This window comes from Pocillopora damicornis, chromosome 7 (assembly GCF_964200805.1).
Source record: "Pocillopora damicornis chromosome 7, jaPocDami1.2, whole genome shotgun sequence".
NCBI classification, from domain to species: domain Eukaryota; kingdom Metazoa; phylum Cnidaria; class Anthozoa; order Scleractinia; family Pocilloporidae; genus Pocillopora; species Pocillopora damicornis.
In genome coordinates this window covers 8841353-8867023 of record NC_142676.1, presented here as the reverse complement: position 1 = coordinate 8867023, position 25671 = coordinate 8841353, and the positions used below count along the sequence as shown (strand labels likewise).

The window sequence follows — 25671 nt, the reverse complement described above, 5'->3', positions numbered from 1 at the left end:
TCCAAGAAGACAAGCTTCCTGCATAATGCCAATATTTCTTATTACTCATTTTCTAGTGTCGTAAGTGCTCGCTCTGAATTCAAATCGTGCTTTTCGATCAGCACTTCAGTACTTCAAATATCAAAGAAAGGACAAATACGAATTGGAACTAATGGATAAAAACATTGCACTGATCACCTTTCATCCCAATGCAAGTTTTCAATTTTTGTAAAAACATGTTATAATAGACATTTGGAATCAAAAAAAGGTTCCATTAACGCGTGTAAGGAAAACAGTGAAGATCGATGCTCTTCACCAGCAGTGACCATTAATTTACACAGCCTTGGATCATTTACAGCAATTAACAAAGCTAAGATGGCTCGTCACAATTTAATGTTTTTGTAATGTTTCTCCTAATGAAACTTAACGTGTTTCGAGGAAACACGAAAGGAAAGATTTAAGATGAAGTAAAATTTAGCAAAACTATGATGAGTAAGAGTTTTACAGCTAACATTATTAAACAAACCGAAAAAAAAATTGGTACTTTTTAAAATGATTTTATTGCATTTTTTTAGCTGGATATATTTCTGTGCCTATTTGCTCCAGAAAAGTCCTAAGCGGAAATTTAAGCCTCTGCACCAAGTGGAAGCCGAGTCAGCTCAGTGAACTTTTATTATCAGTTTTACAGCTATCTTTCGCACGCTTCCCCTTTTTTACTTTTTTGACTCCCACTCACCATAAAAGTGATTCGCTTCTGTGCCGTCATAAAAAGTCGTAAACCCTGAAGGTTTTAAAACGTTTCATCCTTTTTCTAACTTTTATTTTTCAACCTTTTTTTATTCAGTAATGAACGGGCTTGAGATCTAATGCCTAGGAATATTCTTAAGTAGAATATTACAGGTTATTCTTCTCTTCTTTCTGTTCACCAAGCCAACAAAAACAACGACAACAGCAAAAGGTGATAAAATAAAGGAAAAGTCACCTTTTGTCAACCCAGTCTTTTGAGTAACCGACCGCTCGATCCAAACGACCAGCGATTACTTTTTCAATTCTATAGTGCTACATGTAACTATTACTGATTTGTGGCCATGGTTTTTCGCTGAATCTTTTTAACCTATTGTCAAACTATCAGCATGTGTGATGAAAATTGAGTGGTTCGAAGTTTCTAACCAACACTATCTTAGCTCTAACCCTCTGTTAATTTTTCGCCCCAAAATTCGTATTTATATTCTCCTCACTAATCTCTCTACATTTCCACGGTAATGGCAAAGGGAATTTGTTTGATAATCAGGAGCCTCTTGAAGTGGTAATAACTTCTTTTCTCCTCATGGCCTTTAAAGTGGATTGAAGCGTAATCCCGTAGGGAGAAATTAGAAGCCCGTCATTCTTAGGGTTTAAAGGGTTAAAGATATAAAAAAAAATGTCATTATTAAGCACCTTTTTCCTTTCGATTTTTTCAAGTCTTGCAACACGATTACAGATTATTACATATCGCTGTGCACACCCATAGTGCAGCTCTTGGCTACTCAATCAAAGCTTCTCCCGTAGTCTCTTTACTGTAACGCTGTATTTAAAAAGTTCTAAATGTTGAAAATGCGATTAAAGCAATGTGTACCGGGGCACTATTTGAGTTGTTGATGTAAAGATCCCAGTGGAGTTAACTGTAAACTGTAAAATGACCAAAACAAACCAGCAGTCAGGCGAAAAAATTGACCAATTTTAATTATTGGTCGAAAAAAAGTTGACAATGAAATCTTTTTTTTTTAATCGTAATGTAAAGAAATTAGCCGTCAGCCTTAAAAGCCATAACCTTATTGGCACCCTCATAGTATAACACGAAGGCAACGAGAATGTCTAAGTAATGTTGTCTCTGTACAAGAGCAAACATTATATTAATAATAATAAAAAAAAATACTACCGAGGTGACTAATCAAAAAAATGTTAAAGTAGCCCTTCATTGGGTAATAATGCGTTCACACTAAAAGTTTTGTTAGGTTCGTTGGCAAACATAACCCCTATATTAAATAATTAGCTTTGCACACTAAAAATATTTACATTTCTTCTAAATATTTTATTTTTTAACCTTTTTTTTTTTTGGTAATTTTTTTTTTTTTTTCATCCCAACTCGCGGGCTTGGTAAACATAAGCGGGCTTGAGATCTAATGAGTTGGAATATTCTTAGGGAGAATATTACAGGTTATTCTTCTCTTCTTTCTTTTCACCAAGCCAACAAAAACAACGGCAACAACAGAAAGTGATAAAATAGGGGAAAAGTCACCTTTTGTCAACCCAGTCTTTCGAGTAACCGACCGCTCGATCCAAACGACCAGCGATTACTTTTTTCAATTCTATAGTGCTACATGTAACTATTACTGATTTGTGGCCATGGTTTTTCGCTGAACCTTTTTAACTTATTGTCAAGCTATCAGCATGTGTGATGAAAAATCTCACAGGTTTCGAAGACATTACTTATTTACAGATACGACGTAAAATTTATTAAATTCCGTTCACATAAAGTTTAAAGAAATTCACACTCATCCCACATTTGTCAAAAACGTTTAAAAGAAAATTAGAAAATAATTTGAGAGAAAAACCAACTCAGGTTTGAAATATTCTGAAATGTTGATTGCAAACACTCATATCATTCTAGCTGTCATTAATGACCCTCGGGGGCTGAATGACTAGTGAACATTTGCATTCATCAAAGCTGAGTTTTGAGTTTTTTCCTCATAGACCTTGATTTTTATTTCGGCTCATTTTCGACAAAAAATATTCTTTGCTGCTTTTGAAATTTCTCGGCGAATCTCTTGAATTCTCCAACAGTAAAGAAAAGGGTTTAATGATGCATTTGCGAACAACACTGTCATTGCAAAGCTCAAACACGCGATCTTCACTGAATCTCTCCCCGTTACTTCTATAACAATGAACATCGACAAATATGGAACGTAACAGAGAATTAACAGAATGTAGATATAAAACATTGTGACCACGGATCGTCGATAAAGCTGAAGATGGGGTGTGTTTTCTTTCACATGCAAAATAACTTGTGATTCAGTGTCCTGAGTTTGGAAACGTGAGGCGATCATGGAGTTCTGTAGCATGCGCAAACGAATTTGAAGGGTGACATAAGCCGAAGCGCATATCAAGAGACAGACAAACACGCTTGCAATATTGAAGATTTGATAGATCTCGATACTCTTGATCCAGGCAATGACCCATAAGCTTGTTGCTGACCAAAGAAGGAGCAGTAAAATGGCAACACGTCTCAGAGAAATGGCCGCGTTGTAACCCTTTTTTAAATGGAGCGCCAGTAGTCTGTCGATAGCGATCGCAGTCACAGTTAAAAAAGACACGGCCGAAAACACATTCGCAGACAAATGGAAGCCAATCCCAGCCACACAAAACATTCGAAAGTTATCATTCACTTCGGCTGCTTTGTAAGTGATGTAAAGCGGTTGAACAAGGGCGCCGACTCCGAGGTCAGACATTGCTAAGCTGAAGAGAAGAGCCTTTGATGGGGGGCGAAGCGTCGAAGACGATTTGGTTAACGCCCAGAGAATCGCTGAATTTCCAACGATCGCTGTAACTGACAAAACTGCATTGAGCACACAATTTAGGATAAAAGGTAATTTCAACGCATCTTGACCATAGACTAAAAATCGAGTCAGGTGGTAGCATGAGAGATTTCCATGACGCGTCCATTCTGTGGACTCTGCGTTTAAACTCGTGTTCATCACTCTGGTAAAGTAGGCAATTGATTTCTGACCTCAACGAAAATTCTCTCAAAATTTAAAAGCCAGTAAAATGGCTTGTATATAGCGCAGCTGATATAATTTCACTAGGCATCACTAACAAACAACATTAAAAGTCATAAGACAGGTGAATCTTTGTATTCTTGTGACATGATCTTCTTTCTCATGGAAATTTTCCGGATCTGGTGGGAATTCGCCCAATCATGAGTTGATGAGTACGTTGTTTAAAACAATAGCTCACCACGACATGGAAGCGGCGAAACAACGAGTTTATTTGGTAATGACGGCATTTTTTTTTCCTGCGAGAAAAAGATGCGGTTATATCCTTAACAAAAACAGATTTAAAGAACCTTTTGCGTGGAACAGCCGGTTCAGATAATGACACATGATTTCAGCATAAATAATTATTAGTGTAAACTATTGTATGTCAGAAAGAAATTCTATTTAAATTGTAAGTCGACTAGCCATCTATAGGGTCAATTCATCTCATTTGATTAAAAGAGAGTTGATGACATCAGCGTTCGCTGTTGCAACGTATCCAGAGACAACACAGCATGCAAGCGATAGTGAATTGAAAAAAACTCCTCTTTGCCTGCAAAAAAAAAAAAAAAAGCGAGAGAAATGTAATGTAATTGATAGCTCTTATCAAATTGATCATGAAATCCAATTTGCTCTAAAATCGTAACTTTTATCGCTTTTTGTTATTCAAGTCAAATAAATAATTTGTGTTACATGAAAGACTTAACTAGAAGAATATGGTAACAATAGTCAATTTTGTCATGGCAGTCATGTAGTCATTCGTATTTTGGCTGTAATGCCAATAATATAGTATTACTGACATTTTAATTAGAGGTGTCAACAGTAGCGCCGTTTATCACGTTTTTACTTCAAACGAGGTGTGCTCTGCATGTTTTTGATAAAGGTTCGTGGCCAGTTGTAGCCCAATGGATTTTAGGTTTTGATGACTCTTGTTTGATTACCACATTACGTGAAGGCGCTACAAGTATATCTCGGTGTTTATAATTTTTCATTGATAAAAACATATATCTTTGTCACTGAAAGGTTATCCATTTGGTAAAAAAAAAAGAAACTAAATCAAAACAACGAAAGGGAAACATTTAACCGCATAGAAAGATAGAAGGCGGACTGATGTACAATGTTTCATCATTTTGGCCTTTTAAATTTTTAAAACGTAATTTCTCTAGTTCTTTAAGTAATCAAATGCCTAACTTTTACTTTGTAGTACTATCTGAGGAAGAACATTAATATTCAGAGTTTTTTTTACAATTTGAATAAGTACAAACTAATTAACCTTAGAAATTAACTATTACTCGCCTCATGTTCAATGAATATTGATGATAATCTCCGAGAAAAAGTCAGGTTGATTATTCAACTATATTATTTGAGCCTGAGGCGAATAATCGTCTTAGTATAATCGCTCAAATTCTGTTGTTGTTGTAACTCCTCTTTCTCTAAATAGAGAAGCATTTCGCACATTTTTTTCAATCTTTTTATTTACTCGCATCGAAATAAGCAATCAATTTCGACCAGAAGATAAAAGGCTTTTTTTAAAGTATTTATCAGCAAAAACCTCTTTTATTACTTTTGAAAGACGATCCGCCAAACTTTGTAGCATCTTTTGTGCTCTTCGGAAATGAATTTGTCCTATCGCGTTTCACACTTCCCCGTCAACATGGGAAAACGTAGGCCGTCATTTTAGAATTCAGTTCCCTCCCTATGATCCCTTGTTGCCAGGTTATTATGGTGAGATGTGACGCAATCCTTGATTGATCAGAGTACAAGAATCTCTTAGAATTTAAGAGAAACAAGGCTGGGTGCCTCTTTTGAAGTTATTCTCAGATACATGGATAGAAGAACCTATCATCTGAAAGATGCTTACAACTTATACAATTTCAATGCATCGATTGGAAACGATGAGTGATGCCTAAATTTCTGAAAACTTTGATTCATTAATCGATCTTTCTAGGAAAATTTCAAAATTGACAAACAAACAGGTTGAAACAAACATTTGGAGCAATTTGGAAGAAGCTCTACGCATTATTGTTCAAACTACAAGGAAGCTCAAACAAGACGATTAAGATCTTTCAGGTAAGTTTCACTGATTATAAGACCTCCCTACACCAACTCTTTTGCGTTCATTGCCAACAATTCGGAAAGAGGTATTCGAGGTATGTTTCCCGCGGTATGCGTAACCACTGTTGCATGCACACAAGAAGAGTGTTTTAAAAGTGTTGATGGGACGGTGCGACTCCTGCCATTCGCAAACGATTTTAAATTTTCTGCCTTGAAAGTTAAGCTCTTACCAGGATATCTCTGAACGACTTTCCTTTGCGATAGGGTTGACTCCTGAAATATGTCTCTTGAGCCGGTGGTAGTTTCTAAATAAGCTACCATTTCTCCATTAATATGCACTCTGGGTTAGGTAAAAGCGGCTGATACTGCGATACAAAAGGCAAAATATAATTCTGTGTACTATTTTCTTTGTTTTCGAGTGACCTTTCTCTCTCGGTGAAACTTCAGAGATATATTTTTCCAACATTTCAGATAAGTATCCTCTATTCTTTAGGTGCTATTCTTCACAGGAGAGAAAGGTCGCTCAAAAATAGAGGAAAAAGAGCACAAAAAAATAATTGCTTTTTGTAACACAATGTAATCTGGCTTTACCTAAGTTTATCTAAGGAGCCACCCCCATCATCATATCGTATGAAAAGACATCCTGGTCAGCAGGTAGACCTATTATATCAGGGTGTCACGGCCCTAAAGAAATATTTTCATGTTTTTTTACCACCTCATACAGCCGATGCGACAACGAAAACGACAACGTACCTGGAAGATACAAAAGATTTTGTATTGATATTTTAAACCTTATTGAGAAAACCCATCTGGCGTAGATACATCCTGTATCTAGCTTAAACACATTAATACATCAAGAGGAGAGGATTACAACTGTACTACAGTTGTTGATGAAAAGCTTGCAACTACTTTTATTAAAACAATTTAATTACCAGGCCTTACCAAATTCTAAAAGCAAATGTTCTGCCTAATGTACAAGAAAATTCATTCCAATTCAACAGACAGAATTATTCACAAATCCACGGAACGGCGATGGGTACAATAATGGCCGTAGCTTTTGTCAATGTTTTCATGGCAAAAATGAGAAAAGGTATTATCGACCAGAGCACAACTAACCCTCAAGTCTGTTGAGTATAACCAAAATCGAAGAATTTGTACAACGGGTAAACAGCTACCCCAAAACAATCAAATTTTACGACTGAAACTGAATATCAGATTCAGAAATTACGTTCTCGGACTCAATAAGCACAAAGGAGAGATATTTAACAAGGAATCGACCCATGAAGTGCAAACACATTACAGAGACAGAGATCTTACAGTGCACGAATTTTACTTCTTGTCATCCATCTCGCGTGGAGCAAGGATTCTTAAAAGGAGAAGCACAACATCCTCTAAGAACAGACTCGTCATCCTCCATGTTTAATAAAACAAACTTATTTAGCTATTTAAAACAAACTTATTTAGCTAAACACGTTTGCCAAAAGCATAATTTTTATTAATTTCATTTTTTATCTATGACCTAAAAAATTGTTACGTCATTCTTCACTTTTCCCTTGATATCTCCAGAAGCTGGTTTTCAACAGTTATGTCCAAAAACTTTTAAGGGTTGATACCATCTCTCCTCTTTACTCAGCCAACGGCATGGGAGATTTAATTTATTTTCTGTTATCAACTTTTGGAAGAGTTCGGTTGTTTAATTGAGGCAGAAATTTTGTCTCTCTTTCTTTTACTTAGCATACCTATCCTCCATTATTTGCGAGCATGGCAAAGCAGTTATTGGGTGCACATATGGGAAAAAGATTTCTGTAACGTACGCGTCTTACGGGAGACGTAACCGCTACGTCTGCCAACACTCTAATATTCGTATAACTTCCTGTCATGCATCGAGCTCCCTCTCGAAACTAATGGCCAAATACAACGGCAGATTCATCTGTGAGATACATGCAAGTAACTCAGTTTTCGGTGACCCGTGCTATGGATCATTCAAGTATCTGTCTGTCAGATATATCTGCATCTGAAAGGTTAGTGGAAATATATGGGAGGTTTTTCTCTGATCTGGCTCCCGTTTGGAATTGTGATTGGGTAACGGGTGAAAAATGGCACTTTCTAATATAACAAAAATTCAGCGTGCTCAGGATTTCAGATCCCCGTACGCTCTTTTCGGTCTCCTGCTTCAATGGTATCGGCTAACTCTGCTTGCCTGTCCATTCTTTTCTTTTTCTCTTTTCCCAAAAACAGAAAATTTTATTTCAAGTTACACAAGACCCCCTCGAAATTCTGCAATGTATTTAGTTGGGATAGAAAAGATTGCTTGAAAAGTTTTCCAACTTTTTTGTTTTATTACAGGAGAGGAATAAAAAAAAATCATTTGAAAACTTATTTGTCTTCCGATTTCTTTGCATTATGCTTAGGACATTAGTTTGAAAGTGGGTCGATTGTGCGGGTTCATTCAGCCTTCTAGTTTCTTTTCCACTTTTTTCGTAACAGACGTTTTGGAAGAATCAGGCTCAGGTCAGGATCCAACTCAGACCTGATTCAAGACATTCAGGGAGTAATCACGTCAAGAAAGATTAAATTAGGTGTAGCAGAACCGTATTCAAAGATAATTTTAATGGTGTGGATATTAAAAAATTAATAAATATCTATGCGAAGAAAATTAATGATAAGATTTTTTTGGTATATAGATTGTTAGCCTTAACGTTCAAGATGTGGCAAACTTTTCTATGGATACTCTGTGTGAGCCTAAATTTATTTACTTTCATATTCAATTGCTGGGCAAAATCAGAATGCAAACTCTTATGCAAGTCAAGGGGAAAAGGATATAATGTATTAACAAAACGTGCAGTAAATTTCCATTAGAAGAAATGGTTCAGTTGGACCCAAGGGAGCGTTCTACAATAGTTAGGTCATTTCACCATACGAGGGGAAAGGGGAGGGGGGTTAAGACTCGACACTAACTCATACTGAAACTTTCTGAATTTTAAATATTGCAACCTTTAGGCCGGGAATAATCATCAGTAAATGACCATGAGCTGAATGCCCCACCCCCTCCTCCCCTTTAAAAAAACCCAAACAACGAGTACCTGTGTTGGCAGCCAAGAATTTAGTCTCCCTTTCATAAGTAGTCGCCGTTCATAAATAGAGGTCGTCAGGTACTCCGCTGTCGAACATTTAAAGTCTACAGAAGATAATTTGGGGGATTTTATCGGGCATATCATGGAGTATATCAGACACAAATGTGCGACTCGCAGATACCTAATTTCAGAGTGCACGTAAACGATTTTCGCCCCGCATGATATGCAGGGTAAAAGTCGTTTCCAGTATAGTTCCCGCACATATTTTGGGCTGTTTCATTCACGTTTAATACTTTGGAAAACCGTCAGAGTTAATTCAAAACGTTTGCAAGTTGCAAATGAAATCGACATTTTACACAATCTCGTTAGGAGCTAGAGTGTTATTGCTTTAGGAAAAAATTATGCATAAGTTGTTGTTCCCGGATTATCTTTATAACTGCCAACACAGCGGATTCGATGCCGGCACCAGGAATGACATTTTGACACGCATTTAATCTTTATTGACTTGACAAGCTGTGCGAAGGTACCTTGCGGTAGAGCGATACTTAAGCGTAGCGTGCGCTAAAAACTGAAAGAAATATACATATAAACAAACGCTACAATAAAAAACCCAAGCCAAAAGAGACACAAAACCTAAATAGACAATTACTAAAAAATGACACTTAAATTTGTCACAGCCCTGGAATGGCCACATAAACTGTACTGTATACTGCAGTTGTGTTTCCAAGTAAGCCAAAAGGAACTGAATAACCTTCTTGCCAAAACGACGAAACTTAAACTGCCGAAGCCAAGAGAGCATTTTGAATAAATTACACGTGTATAGGCGCATTCACACGCCCTATGTAGGAAACAATAGGCTAACTAAATATGTAGGCGCTAACAATCTTACAATCTTCTTAGACGGAGCATTTACCATGTTCACCTTTTAGTAAAGACGCCACATTGCTTTATTATGATAAATTGATGTTAAATATACCCATTACTCCATGTATGCACCCATCCATCCGTCCATCTATTTGATCAGCTGGGATTCTCCCATTGGCCATTGAATAAATTTGAACACCAAGGCGAGGTCACAGTGGGCGCCTCTCAATTTTCGGTTCATTAACGACTGCTTGGCAAGGCTGCTAAAAACCTATCTCAAAATATCTCTCTATTCTAAATTTCTAACTGTCATTTCAAGTTCTTTCCTCTGCGTTTTACTTCATATTCCTTTAAAATGGTGATCCATTCATGAAATGTAACGCTTCAAGAAATGCGTGTTAAAGTGCTATAGCAAATCATCAATTTTCTAAGACAATTTGCTTCCTTTTTTGAGGCCTGTTTTCAAATTAAACAGCTGGAAAATCGTTACACATAGCGTAAGCTTCATTGTCGTTCTTTATGCTATTTAGACGCTAACCGTTCTGAAGGAAAGAATGCTTAAAAGCTCCAGAAAATGAAGTTGAACGATGCGCTTATATCCATCAGAAAGTTTCAAGCACTATACGGCTACCCGGCTAGTGAGAATTAGGAAAGGAGTAGCATGATCAAAAACAAACAAAAAGACATAAAAAAGGAACCCTACCATCAAGATTTAAAAGATGCCATAGACGCAGTCAGATTAGGGAAGAAAAACTGAGAGGTTATTTAGGTTATTAAAAAATTAAAAAATCTGCACCTTAAACAAAAATTTGCTAAGTTGGATTAAGTTCCTTTTATTTGCCTTTTTGTCGCCCAAATCATCATGACAAAGCAATAGAGATTTCCCCTCCTAAAAAAGACTATCTAAAGACAATTTGTCTCTTCCTTCCCTCGCCAAAAACAATCGCCCTTTTTATGGGATTATGACTTTCCAAAGGTTTGACCAGTCAATGAAAACTTGTTAATTTAACCGAACTAAAGGTAAACGATCCAGCGTTAAGGCGCCACCTCACAGTTTGTCCATCTTGAAAACACTTAGCTTAAATCATTTCAAGTTCTACTGTGCAAAGTTCTTCTTCATCATCTTCGCTATTCCCTATGCCTCATTTTCCACACGTGGTTTATTCGCCTCTTATTTCGAGGTTATTTCCGTAGGTTCCATAGGCTCAAAGTCCGTCAATATAGCGTCATACGGCTATCTCAAATATAAGCTACAACTTAAGCGCATGGCCTAATCTTTAGCCAACACAAATTAAAATGATTAAGGCTACATCGACTCAAGAAAGAAACTCTGAATATACTGTAGACTAAAAGAAGTTTTCTTCAGCCTAGGCCAACTAATTCCCGTCTTCCTCTGCAGAAAGCCTTTAATCAGTCAACAGCTCGCCTCCAAATGAAAAGGAGCTACTAGCATCACATGATGTTGTTATATTTGTGCAGTCTTTAGTCTTTACCGTCAGAAATTATCAATATATTGTAGAGAACAACACCTGTGTGGTGGCTCCGACCGTCCTTTGAGACAATGAAACCGAAAAAAGAATTAATGCCAAATTGGACGTCTACGTGATATGAGTCTTAATTCGCCTAATAAAAAGAATTAATTCATGGAGGCATTTTGATGAGCCAATTATAAAGACGTGCTGAACAAAAGTTAATTACAACATTTACCAACGAGCAGGACTCTCGATTGCAAATTTTAAACAGTGGGTGTTGCAGAACAAAGAAGATACAGTTGAATTTTTTTCTAATTTGGTTGGCATAAAAGCCCGCTTCGTTCTCGTAGCTTAACAAACAAACCTTGCCAACGTCCTGAAAGTCGACACGATGCACAAGAGAATGGTGTTTGCTATACTTATGTTGTCTCTTCTTCTCATAGACAACAGCTTTGGAATTGGAATGTTTTGCGCTAAAAAAGATCCCAGACCGGTAAAGTTTCTCAGTTTATTAACTGTAGAGTACATATTTTGCCTTATCAGAAATATCAGTTAAGCAAATCCAGCTTTATCTCATAATCATGATCAAGTTCGAGTTAAAACATAGTGTTATTTAGGAGAAAATGCTTCTCTCTGTCCCTAAAATCAAGCTTTGTGAAAGCACCAACCATCACTCCTCTTTTGGTTAGCAAAGAACTAGTTACACCAGCTTTTGAAAAATGTCTTCGTCTGATTCAAAAGGAAGTTCTTTCTCATCTTTTAGTTAAGTTCTAGAGAGTATTCGCGTTCTTTTATGTGACATATCTCATTTCGTCAATCACAGAACTGTAAGAAAAGGCTGGTCAGAAGACAGATATGTTCGATTGCCCGACGCATGGACTGTGAAAAAGTTCGACGTGACCAGCCTGAAGATGGTGGAAGCTTAGGATCTCAGCAGACTTGGAACTTTTAACTATGTTTGATGTAAATCATATGGGAAAAGCGTAAGACAATTAAAAAAAGTTACGTTTGAGCGATACCGAGTTGGTGAGTTTTCACTCTTTCTAAAACGCATTCATTACGGTTCCCCACAGTTATCGCATGGCATCGAGGCCATGTGTGTCAGTCAGTCCGAAATGGCGTCAAAAAGCTAAAATGGTCAGGCTTTAGATCGTTACCCGCGAGATATCATAAAACCCGCAATAGACTGCACAGAAGTGTTGGCCAATTTAGAGTAACCTGGATGAACGGTTGAACTATGATAAGGTTCTCTTTTTGTTTGATCCAACGACAATGCTCAATCCCCTAAAAAAATTGTTCTTGAGAAGGCTGTTTCCCATTAAGATTTAACAAAGGCGACAGAGCATTCTGGATGCTGGAGCAGTCGAACAGATTCGTCGTGCATGCCTTTTCATGCTATTTGCGGCGATGCACGCCTACAAAGGAAGAAAAACTTAATTGCCAACGTAACTGTCAGAGCGTGGTTCTACGAACTACAAATACATTGCCATGCTCAAAAGCCGGCCAATTTCCTATGCAATTGATAATAATTGATAATGCTTTGTTTAGTATCTTTTTCCTAGATCTTAGTTTCGACACACTGGTGTAATTTGGGAAGAATCACAATGGTTCCTATGGAATCAAATAAGGTTATTTACCAGCCTGGTATCTTTTCCTAATATTCCTTTAACATAGGATCCTTGGATCAGAAGAATTGAGAACAGGAACAAAATGTTCAGTGCCACTTTTGCTTCCATCTCCTTGTTGCTTTTCTTGTAGAAACAGACAGCGTGATGCTGGAGCAAGTTTAAGGAAGAAGTGCTATGGGCTTTATTTATAGTACGAAGTCATTGGAATGTTTGTTTTGCATTTGTCTTGAGACCCCAGACGAAATTGATAAGATCGTTTTTCCACGCATGATATTAAGTTTAAAGTAAATATGTGAAAGCCGCTTAGGTAAAGTGTTGAGAAAAACCCATTGGTTCAAATCAAAACACCTGTGTGTTTGTCTTTGGTAAATTATCTTTCACAACAATTTTCTGACTTATCAAATGAGTTTCATCCTCGGCCAGATGCAACGACTTAGTTGTGGTCAATGGATTAGTTTCTCACTTGTCTTGAAGCTTCTCCCCATTTTCAATTTCCCCACAAACCTTTCGCAAGAAAATCTCCAGCTTGTAGAACAACGCAGTGGAACACCGAATCTTCCTTTAGGAGCTTTTTTCGAAAATTGTCTGCTTCGAAGCCTAAACTCCTGTGTTCTCTCTTAAATATATTGACGACATTTCCTCTGGCAGCAAGTTATAATGATTTAAACCTGCTAGCCACTGGCATCGTTTTTCTCTGTCACTAACACGTCCCTTCATCATGCAGATTGGACTTTAGAGAAACTGACTTTGTTAAAAGGAGCCACAATCTACTGAATTAAATATAACGATCAGCTCACCTGAATTTTTATTAAAGCAGAAAAATTACTTAAAACAGTGTGGCTTTTTTTAGCTATAATTTGATGACTTTTTTCCTTTTCGAAGAGGGTAAACGAGCGACTCATGACTTTCCTCTTGCCTAACGCTTTGGGAAAAAAATAAGTTTCGCGTAGTTTGATGAAGCAGCTTGCATATTGCTTGTTTGTCAAGTTACTGTAAATCAATGTTCGTGATCTATTACATACGGAAACCATATCGTTAAAGATCGAAGTAGTCAAAAAACAATTAACTGCAAAACCGTTTGGCTAATATCGCATTCAGCAGGATTTTAGTATCGTTACAGCGCTCCCATACTTATCGCCGTTCCCACTGCATCCACTCACAACGAAAAAGAGCATAAAATTGTCATGTGCATCTTCTCTCAAATAACGTTACAGACCTTGCGTGGGTATCGCCAAACAAGACATTCCACGCCAAAACGCGAACAAGGAAAAAACAATTTTAACTTTAAAGATATTTTTTTTTCTACATTCTAACAATGTAATATTAGACATAGTTTGAAGCTACACTGGTTTGCAGATTTAATGAATGTAACCGAAGAAGTTACAATTCATAGACCCAACGTTTCGACACTCCTGTCTAGTGCCTTCATCAGGGGTGATCTAAACGCTGCAACAAGAGGTCCTTTTATATGATCACTAATTAGCGGCCTTTTTTCTGACGAGGTGTAAATAGGCGTCAGGAAGCAGACCGCCATCGTCACGATTTAAAGGAGCGTGGGCGGAGTTAATGTGCCAAGCCTCCAAACAAAGGCGCTGGTGGTAACGCCGATTAGTAGTGATAATTTTAGAATTATCCCACCCAATTGTATGGTTGGTTAGGCAAGTATGCTCCGATAAAGCTGAATTTTCCTTTTTGCAAAGAAAAACCGCTTTTTGGTGCTCTTTTAACCGTGTACCAAACTGGCGTTTGGTCTGTCCGATGTATTCGTTATCACAGTCATTGCAAGGAATAGAATAAATGGCGTCGGTTCGTTGTTCTTTCGTGACAGGATCCTTAGGTTTGGCGAAAATATGCCCCAAAGTCTGAAAAGGTTTTTGAGCAACTTTAACGTTGTGGCTATTCAAAATTCTCTTGATGGGTTCAGTAACACCCTGTATGTAAGGAATAACAGCAAAACCAGTCGCTGGTTCCCTTTCATCAAGAGCGTTACTATTTGTAACTGGTTTTTGGCAGTTACGGAGAAAAGTTTTTGTATAGCCATTTGCCTTTAGGACATTGGAAACATATTTCCTCTCCTCAGCCTTCGAATCGAGTGATGATGGTAGACAATCAGCCCTCCTAAGTAAAGTTTTGGCTACAGACTTTTTATGGCAAATAGGATGGTGAGAATCGAAAGCGAGGTATTTGTCGGTGTGGGTGGGTTTACGGTAGACACTTGTCTCCAAATTACCCTGAACCCCTCTAGATACATTTAAATCAAGAAAGGGCAAATGTCTATCCTTTTCATGTTCAAGGGTGAATTGGATCGACGGCTCTACTGAATTCAAATGCGACAAGAGGCGCTCCGCTCCGTCACTTGCTCAGTAAGAGGTCTCCTGTTAATTCAGGCTCATCTCTGAAAGATAAATGGGTCATGAACCTTTCCTCCAAGGAATTATCCGCGCTGGAACGGATCTTTTCAGAGCTCACTGAATCCCCGATCGCTCGGCAATCTAAATGCGACTGGGAGCTCTTTTCAGAGCTCACTGAATCTCCGTTCGCCCAGCAATCTGTATGCGATCGAGTGTTTATAATAAAAAAGGGCTTAAAACATGTGCTATCTTATCCTTTGCAAAGAGTTAAAAAATGCATATATATATATATATAACAATGGATTAAACATTTGGTTTTACATTTAATTCACCAACATAGAAGAAAAAAGATGCTTTTGAGAGGCTACCTGAAGGAGAGAAAGAAAAAATAAGGGCCATCCTTTATAATATGGATAGGTTTTCTATCTCTCAGGAAGCTTATCATGAACTCACCCAACAAGAGTCCTCCCTGCCGAAGACATACTTGGTTGAGTCTTGCCAGAAAGCCATTGATGCCCTGTGGAAATCAACAAAGACACCAGGAATCTGTCCTGGAGCTGAACTGCCGTTTGAGCTTCTACTGGAAAAAGAAATAAGAGGACATGTAAGAGTATTTTCAAGCTACATAGGAAAAGTAGGGCATGTGTTTGGTTGGTAATTTACAGTAGTCAAACCTAACAGACAATTTTGTTGTTTTTTTAGCTCAAGAATTCAGTTGACAAAGAGCCACTGGTAAAAGTCAAAGTATCAGGGAACGGGGCGAGAATGTCCCATACAAGCTCCCTTTTTGTATTTTCTTTTTCACTTCTGGACGAAGGTCAACATATGCTTTCAAGTTTGGGTAACTTTTGGCTTTTAGATGTATTTATTATAAAAATGATCTTCTTTTCTGAACACGGAATGGTTAACAGGTCAAATACTGCAAAAAATGCTTAATATCATTCTTTTTAATGGACAGTAACTGCACATACATGTATTCATTCTGTTGCTTTCATTCAGGTTTGTTCCTTAATGTTATTATTTCACAGGAAACCATACCATTGCACTAATTAAGGGGAATGAAGATTATGAAACCCTTAAGTTGGGATTAAAAACTGTCAGATGTGCCATAAATAAGTTTATCGAGCAGGGGTACATGGAAATTGATGGGAATAAAGTTCGCTTACATTTCCATCTGGGAGGTGACTACAAGGTAAGTAAAATCCATGTAGTTAATATTTCCTGATTTAAGTTAGAAAATATTAAGGCTTAAAAGTAACTGTGTTTTTCCTCTCTTGTTTAATAGTTCCTGTTAGTTGCTATAGGCATGAAAGGGGCAACCTCCAATGATTCTTGCATCTGGTGTTTGATATACAAAAAAGACAGGCAAGCAACACTATTAACTTTTAAAACACTACCTGCAATAGTTAATAATCATGTTACTATGTTTCATGTATATAATTATAACAAAAATAACCATTGTGCCTTTATACCTGTAGGTGCAACATGTCTGTGGAATATCACACCTACAGTTCCCATGTTTTTATGTTCGTTAAATCTTTACCAAAATGAAGGCTTTTTCTATGCCGCTGTTAATGCATTCAGTCTAAAGTTTGCAGACTTGCAGTTGCTTATTTTCTTTCGACCAAGACCCAGATTACAACCTAGAAAGTCAATTAAAAGTATTCATACGACAACGTCTGTTATTTCAGGTTTAAGCGGTCGATATCGGCCTGAGATTAAAATATTTGAATTCAAAGAAAGTCATCCACAGGTATGTTTGTGGCATGACGTACTCAGTAATGTCTTATTTCGAAGGAAAAATTTGCTTTTTACCCAGTGTCATGGAGCCTTTTGTAAAACAACACATTCGAAATTTATAACGATAACAGTAACAATAGAGAAAATGACAACGACAACGATAACAATAAGACTGACGACAAGAATTATAGAAACGAGAAGGATTATGGGATGATAAAGAGAAATGTTTACTTCATATTTTAGAGAAGATAAAACAGCTGGCATATACCCATTTCTTTCCAATTGCATCCAGGATACAAAAAAACTCTTCTCGTTCATTCCGGCTTGATCAAATGTAAATTAGCTTACCTTCCCTGTCAAACCAGCGATCTTGGTGCAAATTGGCTAAAATATAATGCGCCAGTAGCGGGTGAGGAATCTTAGTGAAAAAACGAAGAAGGGCTTGTTTTTGAAATCGTGGCGCCACAATTGACATGAGCCGTATGGGATTGGAACTGAGAAAGAACGGGTAGAAGATTTTCCATTGTAACAGAAAAATTGATGTAAATCTGGTTTACCCTGATGTAAAGTGATGTACACTAAAAACGAGTGAAACAAGTTTTTGCCAACTTATTTCATCAGAGATCTAAAACCGGAAAATATTCTGGTAATCTCAAATGGCCACCTGAAGCTGTCAGACTTCGGTCTGAGCGAAGTTGTCGCCTTTACAATCACTAAAGTATGTAGAACTTATCCATATTTGGCGCCTGAGGTATAAGGCATTGTAGCAGATTACCCTGTAAAGTCTTTGTTCAAATCGCTAGTGTTTTTTCTGACTACTTATTTATCTTCTCGTTAGATTTTTAAGAAAGTCGTACTTTTCTTCTCCTCCTACTCTGAAGGTAAAATGTATTCCTATAATCTTCTACTAAGGCCAATCTTAATCAAGGCATTATCAAACGAGACACAACAACTTACTCGGTAATAAAGGGGTATGTTACCTCTCTGTTTGTCACGAAAAGTGGACAAATTATGATAATAGCATTTTGTAATGCCTCTCCGCCCTCAGTTTCCAACAAATACGGAGTAGAAGGACCCCTGCTAGAAGATCCTGACCACGCCCTTGTTAAAGCATTAATATTTCAAATCAGGCTCATGCAGTTGAATTGATACTACACTTTTTGCAATGCTAATGCATTGAACCTTTTGCCCCACTGGGAAATGAAGTTTGATTAAAAACATTAACACTTTGTAAAAGTCACCAAGATTCCGGTTCAAGAGGAAGAACAAGAAATTTACAGATTAGTAACTGACGCCCTGAGGTGTGTACTCAACAGGATTTAAAGTACAGGTTATGTTTTATCCACTCAAAATGCTTTTACATGGAAATGTTCACACATGACGTTAATTTAGTCAAACAAAAATTAGGTTGTAATTTGATCCGGCCAAACAAGATGCTCCACCAACCAAAACTAATTGAATTCACAATAAAAGGTTTGATCATCGAGGTTTGCGGATCACAAAGTTTTTGGATGAACTAAAAGGACCCAATGCACTTTTCCTAGAGAGTATAAACAAATCTCTCAGCAAAGTGCCTCTAAATAAATATTTTTTGGCAAACACCGCAGTGGAAATAGTGCAGATCATTTTTTTAAAGTATTTTAACTTTAACGAAACAAATCTTTTATTTCTCTCCCCTCCCCCTTTCCTTATTTTTGACCGTCGACTGCCCCCTTGGTATAAATTTATTCCTCTCCCCAGCCTTCCGCTGCCATTAAAATCAAAGATGGCGGCCATAATATTCGTTATGAAGTTACTTAACACTCACTCGCCAAAATTACGCCTGCTCTGCAGGCTATAATCTCCTTCGTATTTTCTTTGAACCAAGCCTAACCTGAACCATCTGTATGGCCATTGAGGCAATTTCCTTCAATCTGAAAAGGGGTCATCAACAAAGAGAAGCGAACTACAAAGGATCCGAGAATGAAGAGAAGGTAAGTCATGTCTTATCTGGGTTTTCTCTAGCGCTAAGGCCCAGAAAAATTCAATCTTTTTTCACCAATCGTCGTTTGATACTAGCTTCAGTTTATAATTAAAGTCACGTTCGGAAAGACAATGACTTTGGCCTTCATCGCATAAAAAACCTCGCGCCGGTTCATCGCTCGAATAACATTTCAAAGTGTTCGTATTCTTCAAGTTATTTCTTGTCCTGTCGTTTGCAATGTTTTATACAGTCGTGGTGTTAATGGAAAAGAAGTTATCTTACGGATTTTGTTTTGCCTACAAAGCTTTCAAATGATAGCGAACGGCGAGCTCAAGTTTCTATCTCTTCTTCTCTTCAGTCAACTATCGCAGGATTTACTCTAATCATTTTAAAAAGTCGCGCTTTTTCGAAGAAGTGTTGTTTTAGCCTAAGAACGAAGTAGTGACTTTTCCCAAAATTCAAATAAAATGAGATTGAGTCAGCGATGTCCATGTTTACATTAAGTCTGACGCGGCCATTTGATTTTGACAATATGGTCATGTGAGAACCCGTCAAACATCTGAGAATTAAATTACGGATCGCAAATGTGTGGTGCAAACAAACTCACGTGTGAAGTAGAGTTAGTTCTACTGCGGAATGAATGAATTTCATTTTTAAGTCATGGTACTTTTCAGCGCAATGTTTTCATGCTTTCTACTCGACTCGTTCGAACTTCAGGAAATGGTTTCAACTTAATCTCACAAAACATGGAGCCACTTTCTCTTCGCTCAACATCTCGAGGCGTACGCAATGCTCGGGTTATGATGAACATGCCTGCCATAAGATATTTTTTTCCTAATGCTGGAAACTGAAAAATTAATCTCTGAAATCGATATTGATCACATTTTGCAAGAAGCGTCTGAGCTGTGATCGTGTAATTAAACGGGATCTTGGCAATTTGAGCTCACAAGCACGCTGGTAAGCACATGGTTAGAGTAAATAATTGTTGTTTACATTTTTGGGAGCCGTTTTTGAGAGTCCGTTTCTGTAATCTTCCTGGATATTTTCTGTTGAATTCATTGAGGTACAGTCTCGGAATTTCATAAGTGATTATGAACGATAAATTCGTATCGGCACCATAATTTAGGGAGGTTTTGTTAACACATTATCAGTTTACAATTCGTGTACCATTTCTGTAAGCTGCTTGGATATTTTCTTTTGAATTAATCGAGTCACACTCTCGGAATCCGTATATGTAGCACAAGTGAAGCACATTTTAAACTTTGCAAACGATTTTAGGAAACTATACTTAATTGACTCTCGATAAATTGGCCTGCCATAACGCCTTTATTATTTTATTATTTTGTAGCCCCAAAAGCTCGGCTTATGACTCTGGAGGAACTGAACTTGATATATTTGATACACAAGGCAGTCTTCAAGGAGGAAGGTTAGAATAAAATTACATTTACGACCCTATATTGCACCCGGTTTACATATGTAGACAATCACTTAAAAGATACCTATTAAAGTTGTATTCAGAAGCAAACTCAAGTAAGTAATATGCTTCTGCCTTATTTTTATAGTAAGGGATTTCTATCTAATAGATGTAAAATATATCCATCCTTTAATTTCCCCTTTAACCTGCCTGCAAATAATTAAATTTTATGTTTTAATTCAAGTGTAAGAAAACAAAACAGAAGTGTTGCAGAGTTTTCTTTCCAGACTGAATTCAGGTGAAAACATCAGTAAACTAGTTGATGTCATATGCTTCTCCTGAATCTTTAATTTTATTGCTTTGGTTTTTCCCACAAAGCTTCTTTTATATCTCTGTGTGCCAGCTAATGATTAAAATCTCAGTGATTAGATGCCACATTTTAGTAGTTGTTTTTAAATTCCATCTATAAGTTTTTGGCTTTTACTATTTTAAAATTCATGAATGGCATTCTCTTTTCATCTATGTAAAGATATATCACATATTTCTTAAACTAAAATCTGAATCATGAAGTTAACTTAATTTTAATGAGTTTGAAACTTCATTGTACATAAGAACACTTTACTGGAGTATGTTACATTTATTCGCTGTCTTTCTGGTACATATGATTACATAACCCTATAACTTTCAAGATTTCATTAGTAATTCTCCTTACTGTCTGCCAAACAATTTATGTGCTGTTAGGTTGGAGAATTTGGAATTGGATCAACTAATTATCCCATAATTGATATTTTTCTTTATTCTCATTACTTGTCTGTTTGATATTGTGCTGATGGTGTAAGGAGAAATTCTGTCTAGATCAGTAGTGGGACCAAAAGGGTTAACATGGGGGATTTCATTATATTATAATGATTAAAATTTTTTAAAATGTACAAAAAAAAAAAAAAATGTGAAGAGAATCTGATGTTATCAGACAATGGAAAAACCTGTTGCTGGTTTCTTATGTCTTTAATGTGTAAATGTTCATGGGAAATGCTTTTTTTTATTTAGTGAGGATACAGAAGTTTTCAAAGCTGATAGAAATATGCTGTTTGCAAGTAATGAAAAGCAAACTGACAATCATACCTTAATGCTTGACATGCTTCACTCAAACATGTCAGTTGTGTGTACCTACTATTGTAAAGGTGTCTTTCTTGTGCTGTGGTTCGTGAGCCATGGCCTCTCTTTGAGTCCAGCTTTGTTTACCCCCACTGCACCTGCCTTAAACCAACATCTACCAGAATCCTTTGAATAGTTGATGCTAAGATAGAAAGAGGCCTCAGTGGTCAGCATTGAGTTTGGTCTTTTCTTGCGATAAATTTTGTAAACAAATGTGGGGTTTCTCTCATCAGAAACCTAGTACTTCTGACAGGTTCTTCATGATTGGACAAAACATTTTCTCTACATGTGAAAATATTGTTTCTCTAATTTGATTGGCTGTAAACAGCTGTGAACGGCAAAAATATTTGACAGATCATAATATTTACTGAATGACTAAGTGGGAGGCCCACACATCATGATCGAGAGCCAATATTTTCCATTTGCTCAAAACTTACTTTTGTCTCCTTGGAGCCCCTTAAAATCTTGCATGGTTATAAGTCAGCAGACATGCATTAGGAACCAAGGAAGGTTCACGCATTACTGTTACATTACATGCAATAATAAGATACATGAAAAAGTTACTTAGTTCTGATTGGTTAAGGTAAATGCAGCTTTCAGGTGATTCAATGCAGAAGAGGGTTTATTTGGTGCAAAGAAGTAACAAACCAGACTAAACAATTCCTTGAAATGTTTAGGCAGACTTTGAATTTTTTTGTGCCTTAAGATGGGAAAATATCATTGTATACTATTGTTTTGATCGTATGCAGTTGTTTTGACTGAACGCAAATATTATTTGCAGGCTTTGAATAAATTACTTTTGCACTTGATGCACATGCTTTGCATCTGCATAATGATAAGCTATCTCTTTTTTTTCCATCTCTATTATTAATACGTAATCACATAAGTTTTCTCCAGCAGTTTGGAATAAATAAGCACGAGTAAATTTCTTCAAAGACCACAAATTGCACATGCCCTTGTGCTCATGCAATTTTATTAGTCTTAGCAAAAATTTACTCGTGCTTATTTATTCCAAACTGCATTTGAAATCATGTGATTACCCATACTTCTTAATGATTTTCTGTTTATGGCATGTGCTTAACAGAAGAAAAAGTGGTTATGATGCAATCTTACTGTAAATCAGACTCACCAAAATATTAAAAAGGCCAAGATGGTTCTTGTAATGGTAGAAAATCTCTTCCAGTTTTAGATTTCAAATTACAATTTTCTCTTATTCTTCCCCCTTTGTATTCTTTAACAATTGGTTCATACATCAGCGTGCGTTCATCGAGATATGAAGCATGTGGAAAGTTTGGAGGGCACGAAAGATGTGTAAGAGCTCTTGAGCTTCCTCTCTAGCTTCTTGAGTGCTCTCTAAACTTCCCAAGTGCTTCATATCTCAATGAACGCACAGCTGACACATGAACCAATTGTATTGTGACATTTTCAACCCAATGGTTTAAATGTTGTAAAAGGGTTAATATTCCCTCTGCTATGCTTCAATGCATTGATAATTTTGTTTTGGAAAAACATTTTGCTACGCTGTAAATGATCTTGTCTTAGATTGGTCAAAAAATTGGCAGGTGAATTCATGCATGTAAATGAACTTTATTTTCTGATTGAATACAAAATTCTTTGACGGATTTGTTTGCTGACGTAATGAGCATGCACAATAGGAATATGAAGCACACTCATGCAATTGAATTTGATCAGACAAATTTACTAGCTATGTTATAAAATGAATTCATTATATGGTAGCGAGTAAGGGAAATTTACATTTTCATGTTGGTTTAATTCTTGGCTGGTTTAAAAGGCCTAGTCATTAAATATATGCCAGGCATAAATTGACTTCACTAATTTAACAGCGGTATGTTTCACATAATTTTCAACAGTGTCACACTTAATATTGTGAACTTTTGCTTCTTTTTTTTTGTCAAATAGACTTCTGTCAAACATGCATAACAGACAGGGTCTTGTTTCTGCTTGCATGGTTCATTTACAGGATATTTAAAGATATTCATCAAAGAGGAGGGAAATAATTTGATGTAATGTTTCCGCCTCAACTCTTTGTGGGAAAATAGTTTGCCCAGGTAACATGACTTGTAAACCAATTGAAATGAAGGAATTTTAATGGCCTGTGGGTAATTTTTAATTGAGCTCAATCAGCTGGTACAGAATTTTAAAAATTTTTTCCATTCATAACCCAAAATTATTTAATTTGAATTAGCTGAGAGGGAAAGGTCACAACTTGAAAAGGTTTCCTCCAAACTTGAGTTGTGTTGGTTTGTTCTGTATGTTTAAATTTATTTGATTTTTAGGGTACTCTGAAGGATGGAACACAATTTGATGGCAGTATCCCTTGAGTAGAACCATTTGTGTTTACATTAGGAGTGGGAAAAGTTATCAAAGGTGGATACTTGTGATATAGCATGCATGACTATGTGCAAAATGGGCTGATAATTGTAGTTTGCTGTGCTACTATGCATTTAGGCAAGTGATTGCACTTTCTACTGGTTTAGCAATGAATTGGCCCAATTGTGGGAAGTGGGGAGAAGGCAAGAAACATTTGGACATCACAAGCTAATGGGAATCTATTACTTTAATTTATAAACAAGCATTGGGTTTGTTGGTTTGATAAACTTTAGGTTTCTGAATGATTATACTTAACTTAGTTTCTCAAACATCTCATATGTTTTTTTTTTTTTACCCAACTGTTTTATTTTATAGTCATTTGTTATAAGGCAGGGAAAACAAAGCAAATAGAGGAGTGGTTTGGGACAGGTCTTGTAATGTTCTTGTTGGATTACATTGTAAAATAACCAACTGTCCAAACAGCTGTGCAATTTCACATGATATTTGTACTCAATTTGTGTGTTATTTGTACTTTCTGAGGGCAGCTGAATAATAATGTAAGATGGTGTATATTAGAAGTGTTTTTACTATTTAATAAGTCATGATTTAATTTTATTACAGGATGGGATCAAGGACTATGAAAGTAAGTTAAAACTATAGACCATTCATCATTGTTTCTAAGTCTTATTATACACAATAAATTCCTCTCTTCACTTTACTTAGGTTTTCAAACTACTTCCTCAAACTTTTAAAGAACTGTACAGAACTGTACCAAAAAGTAAACTGTGAAAAGCAAGCTTTTGAACTTTGTTGTTCCCTATTTTTGATTTTGTTAAAGCTGGGGTGAATTTTGCAGTATAAGTGCCAATGCATATGAGTCATGGATAAGTGGTCTGGATTTAGTAGTCAGGTGTAAGAGAATTTCTGGCCGGTGATTCAGTGTTGAGTGTGCAAGCATGAAGTGCCAAGCATTGTGCGCACGACTTGGCAGGCATAGATGTATCTGTACTTAGGACCTGACTTGTTATTCTCTGGGGGTCTATTAAATCGACTTTTTTTGCTCTCTCTACTTAAAGCTAAGGCTGAAGAGAACCTGAACAGTTATTAATAAACTGACTTCAAACCATTCGGCAAATGTAGAACTAGCAGCAAACCTAAAATTCTTTTTACATTTGTCATTTAACCTGTTCAATTACTTATGGACATTAAATTACAAAACATTAAAACCAACCTCTTTGGAAGTCTTTTTAATGCAATCTTGAAAAGCATCAGTTGATTAGTTAACAACTTGAAATACTGTTATTGCTAAACTTTAAAAAACTATGAAAAAAATGGAACATTTCTAGTCAGTAGAGTTAAGCCAAAGAGTTGTCATTTGATTTGGTATTGTTTTAGCATACAAAATATAATCTTACATTGTTAAATGGGTACTTGAGTAGTACAGCAACTGACAATGGCCAATGAAAAAGAGATTCAAGAGAATAGGGTCAGCTGGGAAGAGCTGAGGAGGAAAGGGAAGGAAAGGCAACAGTGATGTTCTCTTTTTATGATCATATGTGCCTTAGGGCATGATGGGGACAGGCTGACTGACATATTATATAGTTCCTGTAGTTCTTTTTGGTGCCCAGCTTCCAGCTTTTCTGTTTTAACATTTTGTTGTTACTTACTCAAGGTATAATTAAACTTGTGGTTGTTATTGTTCATTAAAACTTTTTTGTGTTGTTTTTAGTATGTGTGAAGGAGAAAAGAGGAAACTTGTAGTCCTATGAGACCTTGGTAAGTCCTTCCTCTGATATTTAAGTATATAATTTATGTCCAATGCAATGAATAATAGTTGCAGCTGTACTAGTAGGA

The 25671-nt window shown here is 36.6% G+C and overlaps 2 protein-coding genes and 2 long non-coding RNA genes across 4 annotated transcripts; 3 read left to right on the top strand and 1 right to left on the bottom strand.

The window, feature by feature from the left end:
• Positions 1-1684: 1684 nt before the first annotated feature.
• Positions 1685-4450, bottom strand: LOC113682685 (uncharacterized). Its single transcript, XM_027199849.2, has one exon. The coding sequence runs from the start codon at positions 3711-3713 to the stop codon at positions 2733-2735; it is 981 nt and encodes a 326-aa protein (XP_027055650.2). The 5' UTR covers positions 3714-4450; the 3' UTR covers positions 1685-2732.
• Positions 4451-11505: 7055 nt separating this feature from the next.
• Positions 11506-12253, top strand: LOC149042414 (uncharacterized). Its single transcript, XR_016188613.1, has 2 exons — positions 11506-11728; positions 12059-12253. It is a non-coding gene; the product is annotated as an uncharacterized LOC149042414 (long non-coding RNA).
• A 3309-nt stretch (positions 12254-15562) lies between these two features.
• Positions 15563-16765, top strand: LOC149042413 (uncharacterized). Its single transcript, XM_089213582.1, has 5 exons — positions 15563-15818; positions 15917-16055; positions 16243-16406; positions 16500-16579; positions 16693-16765. Exons 1-5 carry the CDS (start codon positions 15624-15626, stop codon positions 16763-16765), a joined length of 651 nt encoding a protein of 216 aa, XP_089069708.1. The 5' UTR covers positions 15563-15623.
• Positions 16766-18707: 1942 nt separating this feature from the next.
• Positions 18708-25540, top strand: LOC149042412 (uncharacterized). Its single transcript, XR_016188633.1, has 3 exons — positions 18708-18927; positions 20266-20343; positions 23784-25540. It is a non-coding gene; the product is annotated as an uncharacterized LOC149042412 (long non-coding RNA).
• The last annotated feature ends 131 nt before the right edge of the window (positions 25541-25671 follow it).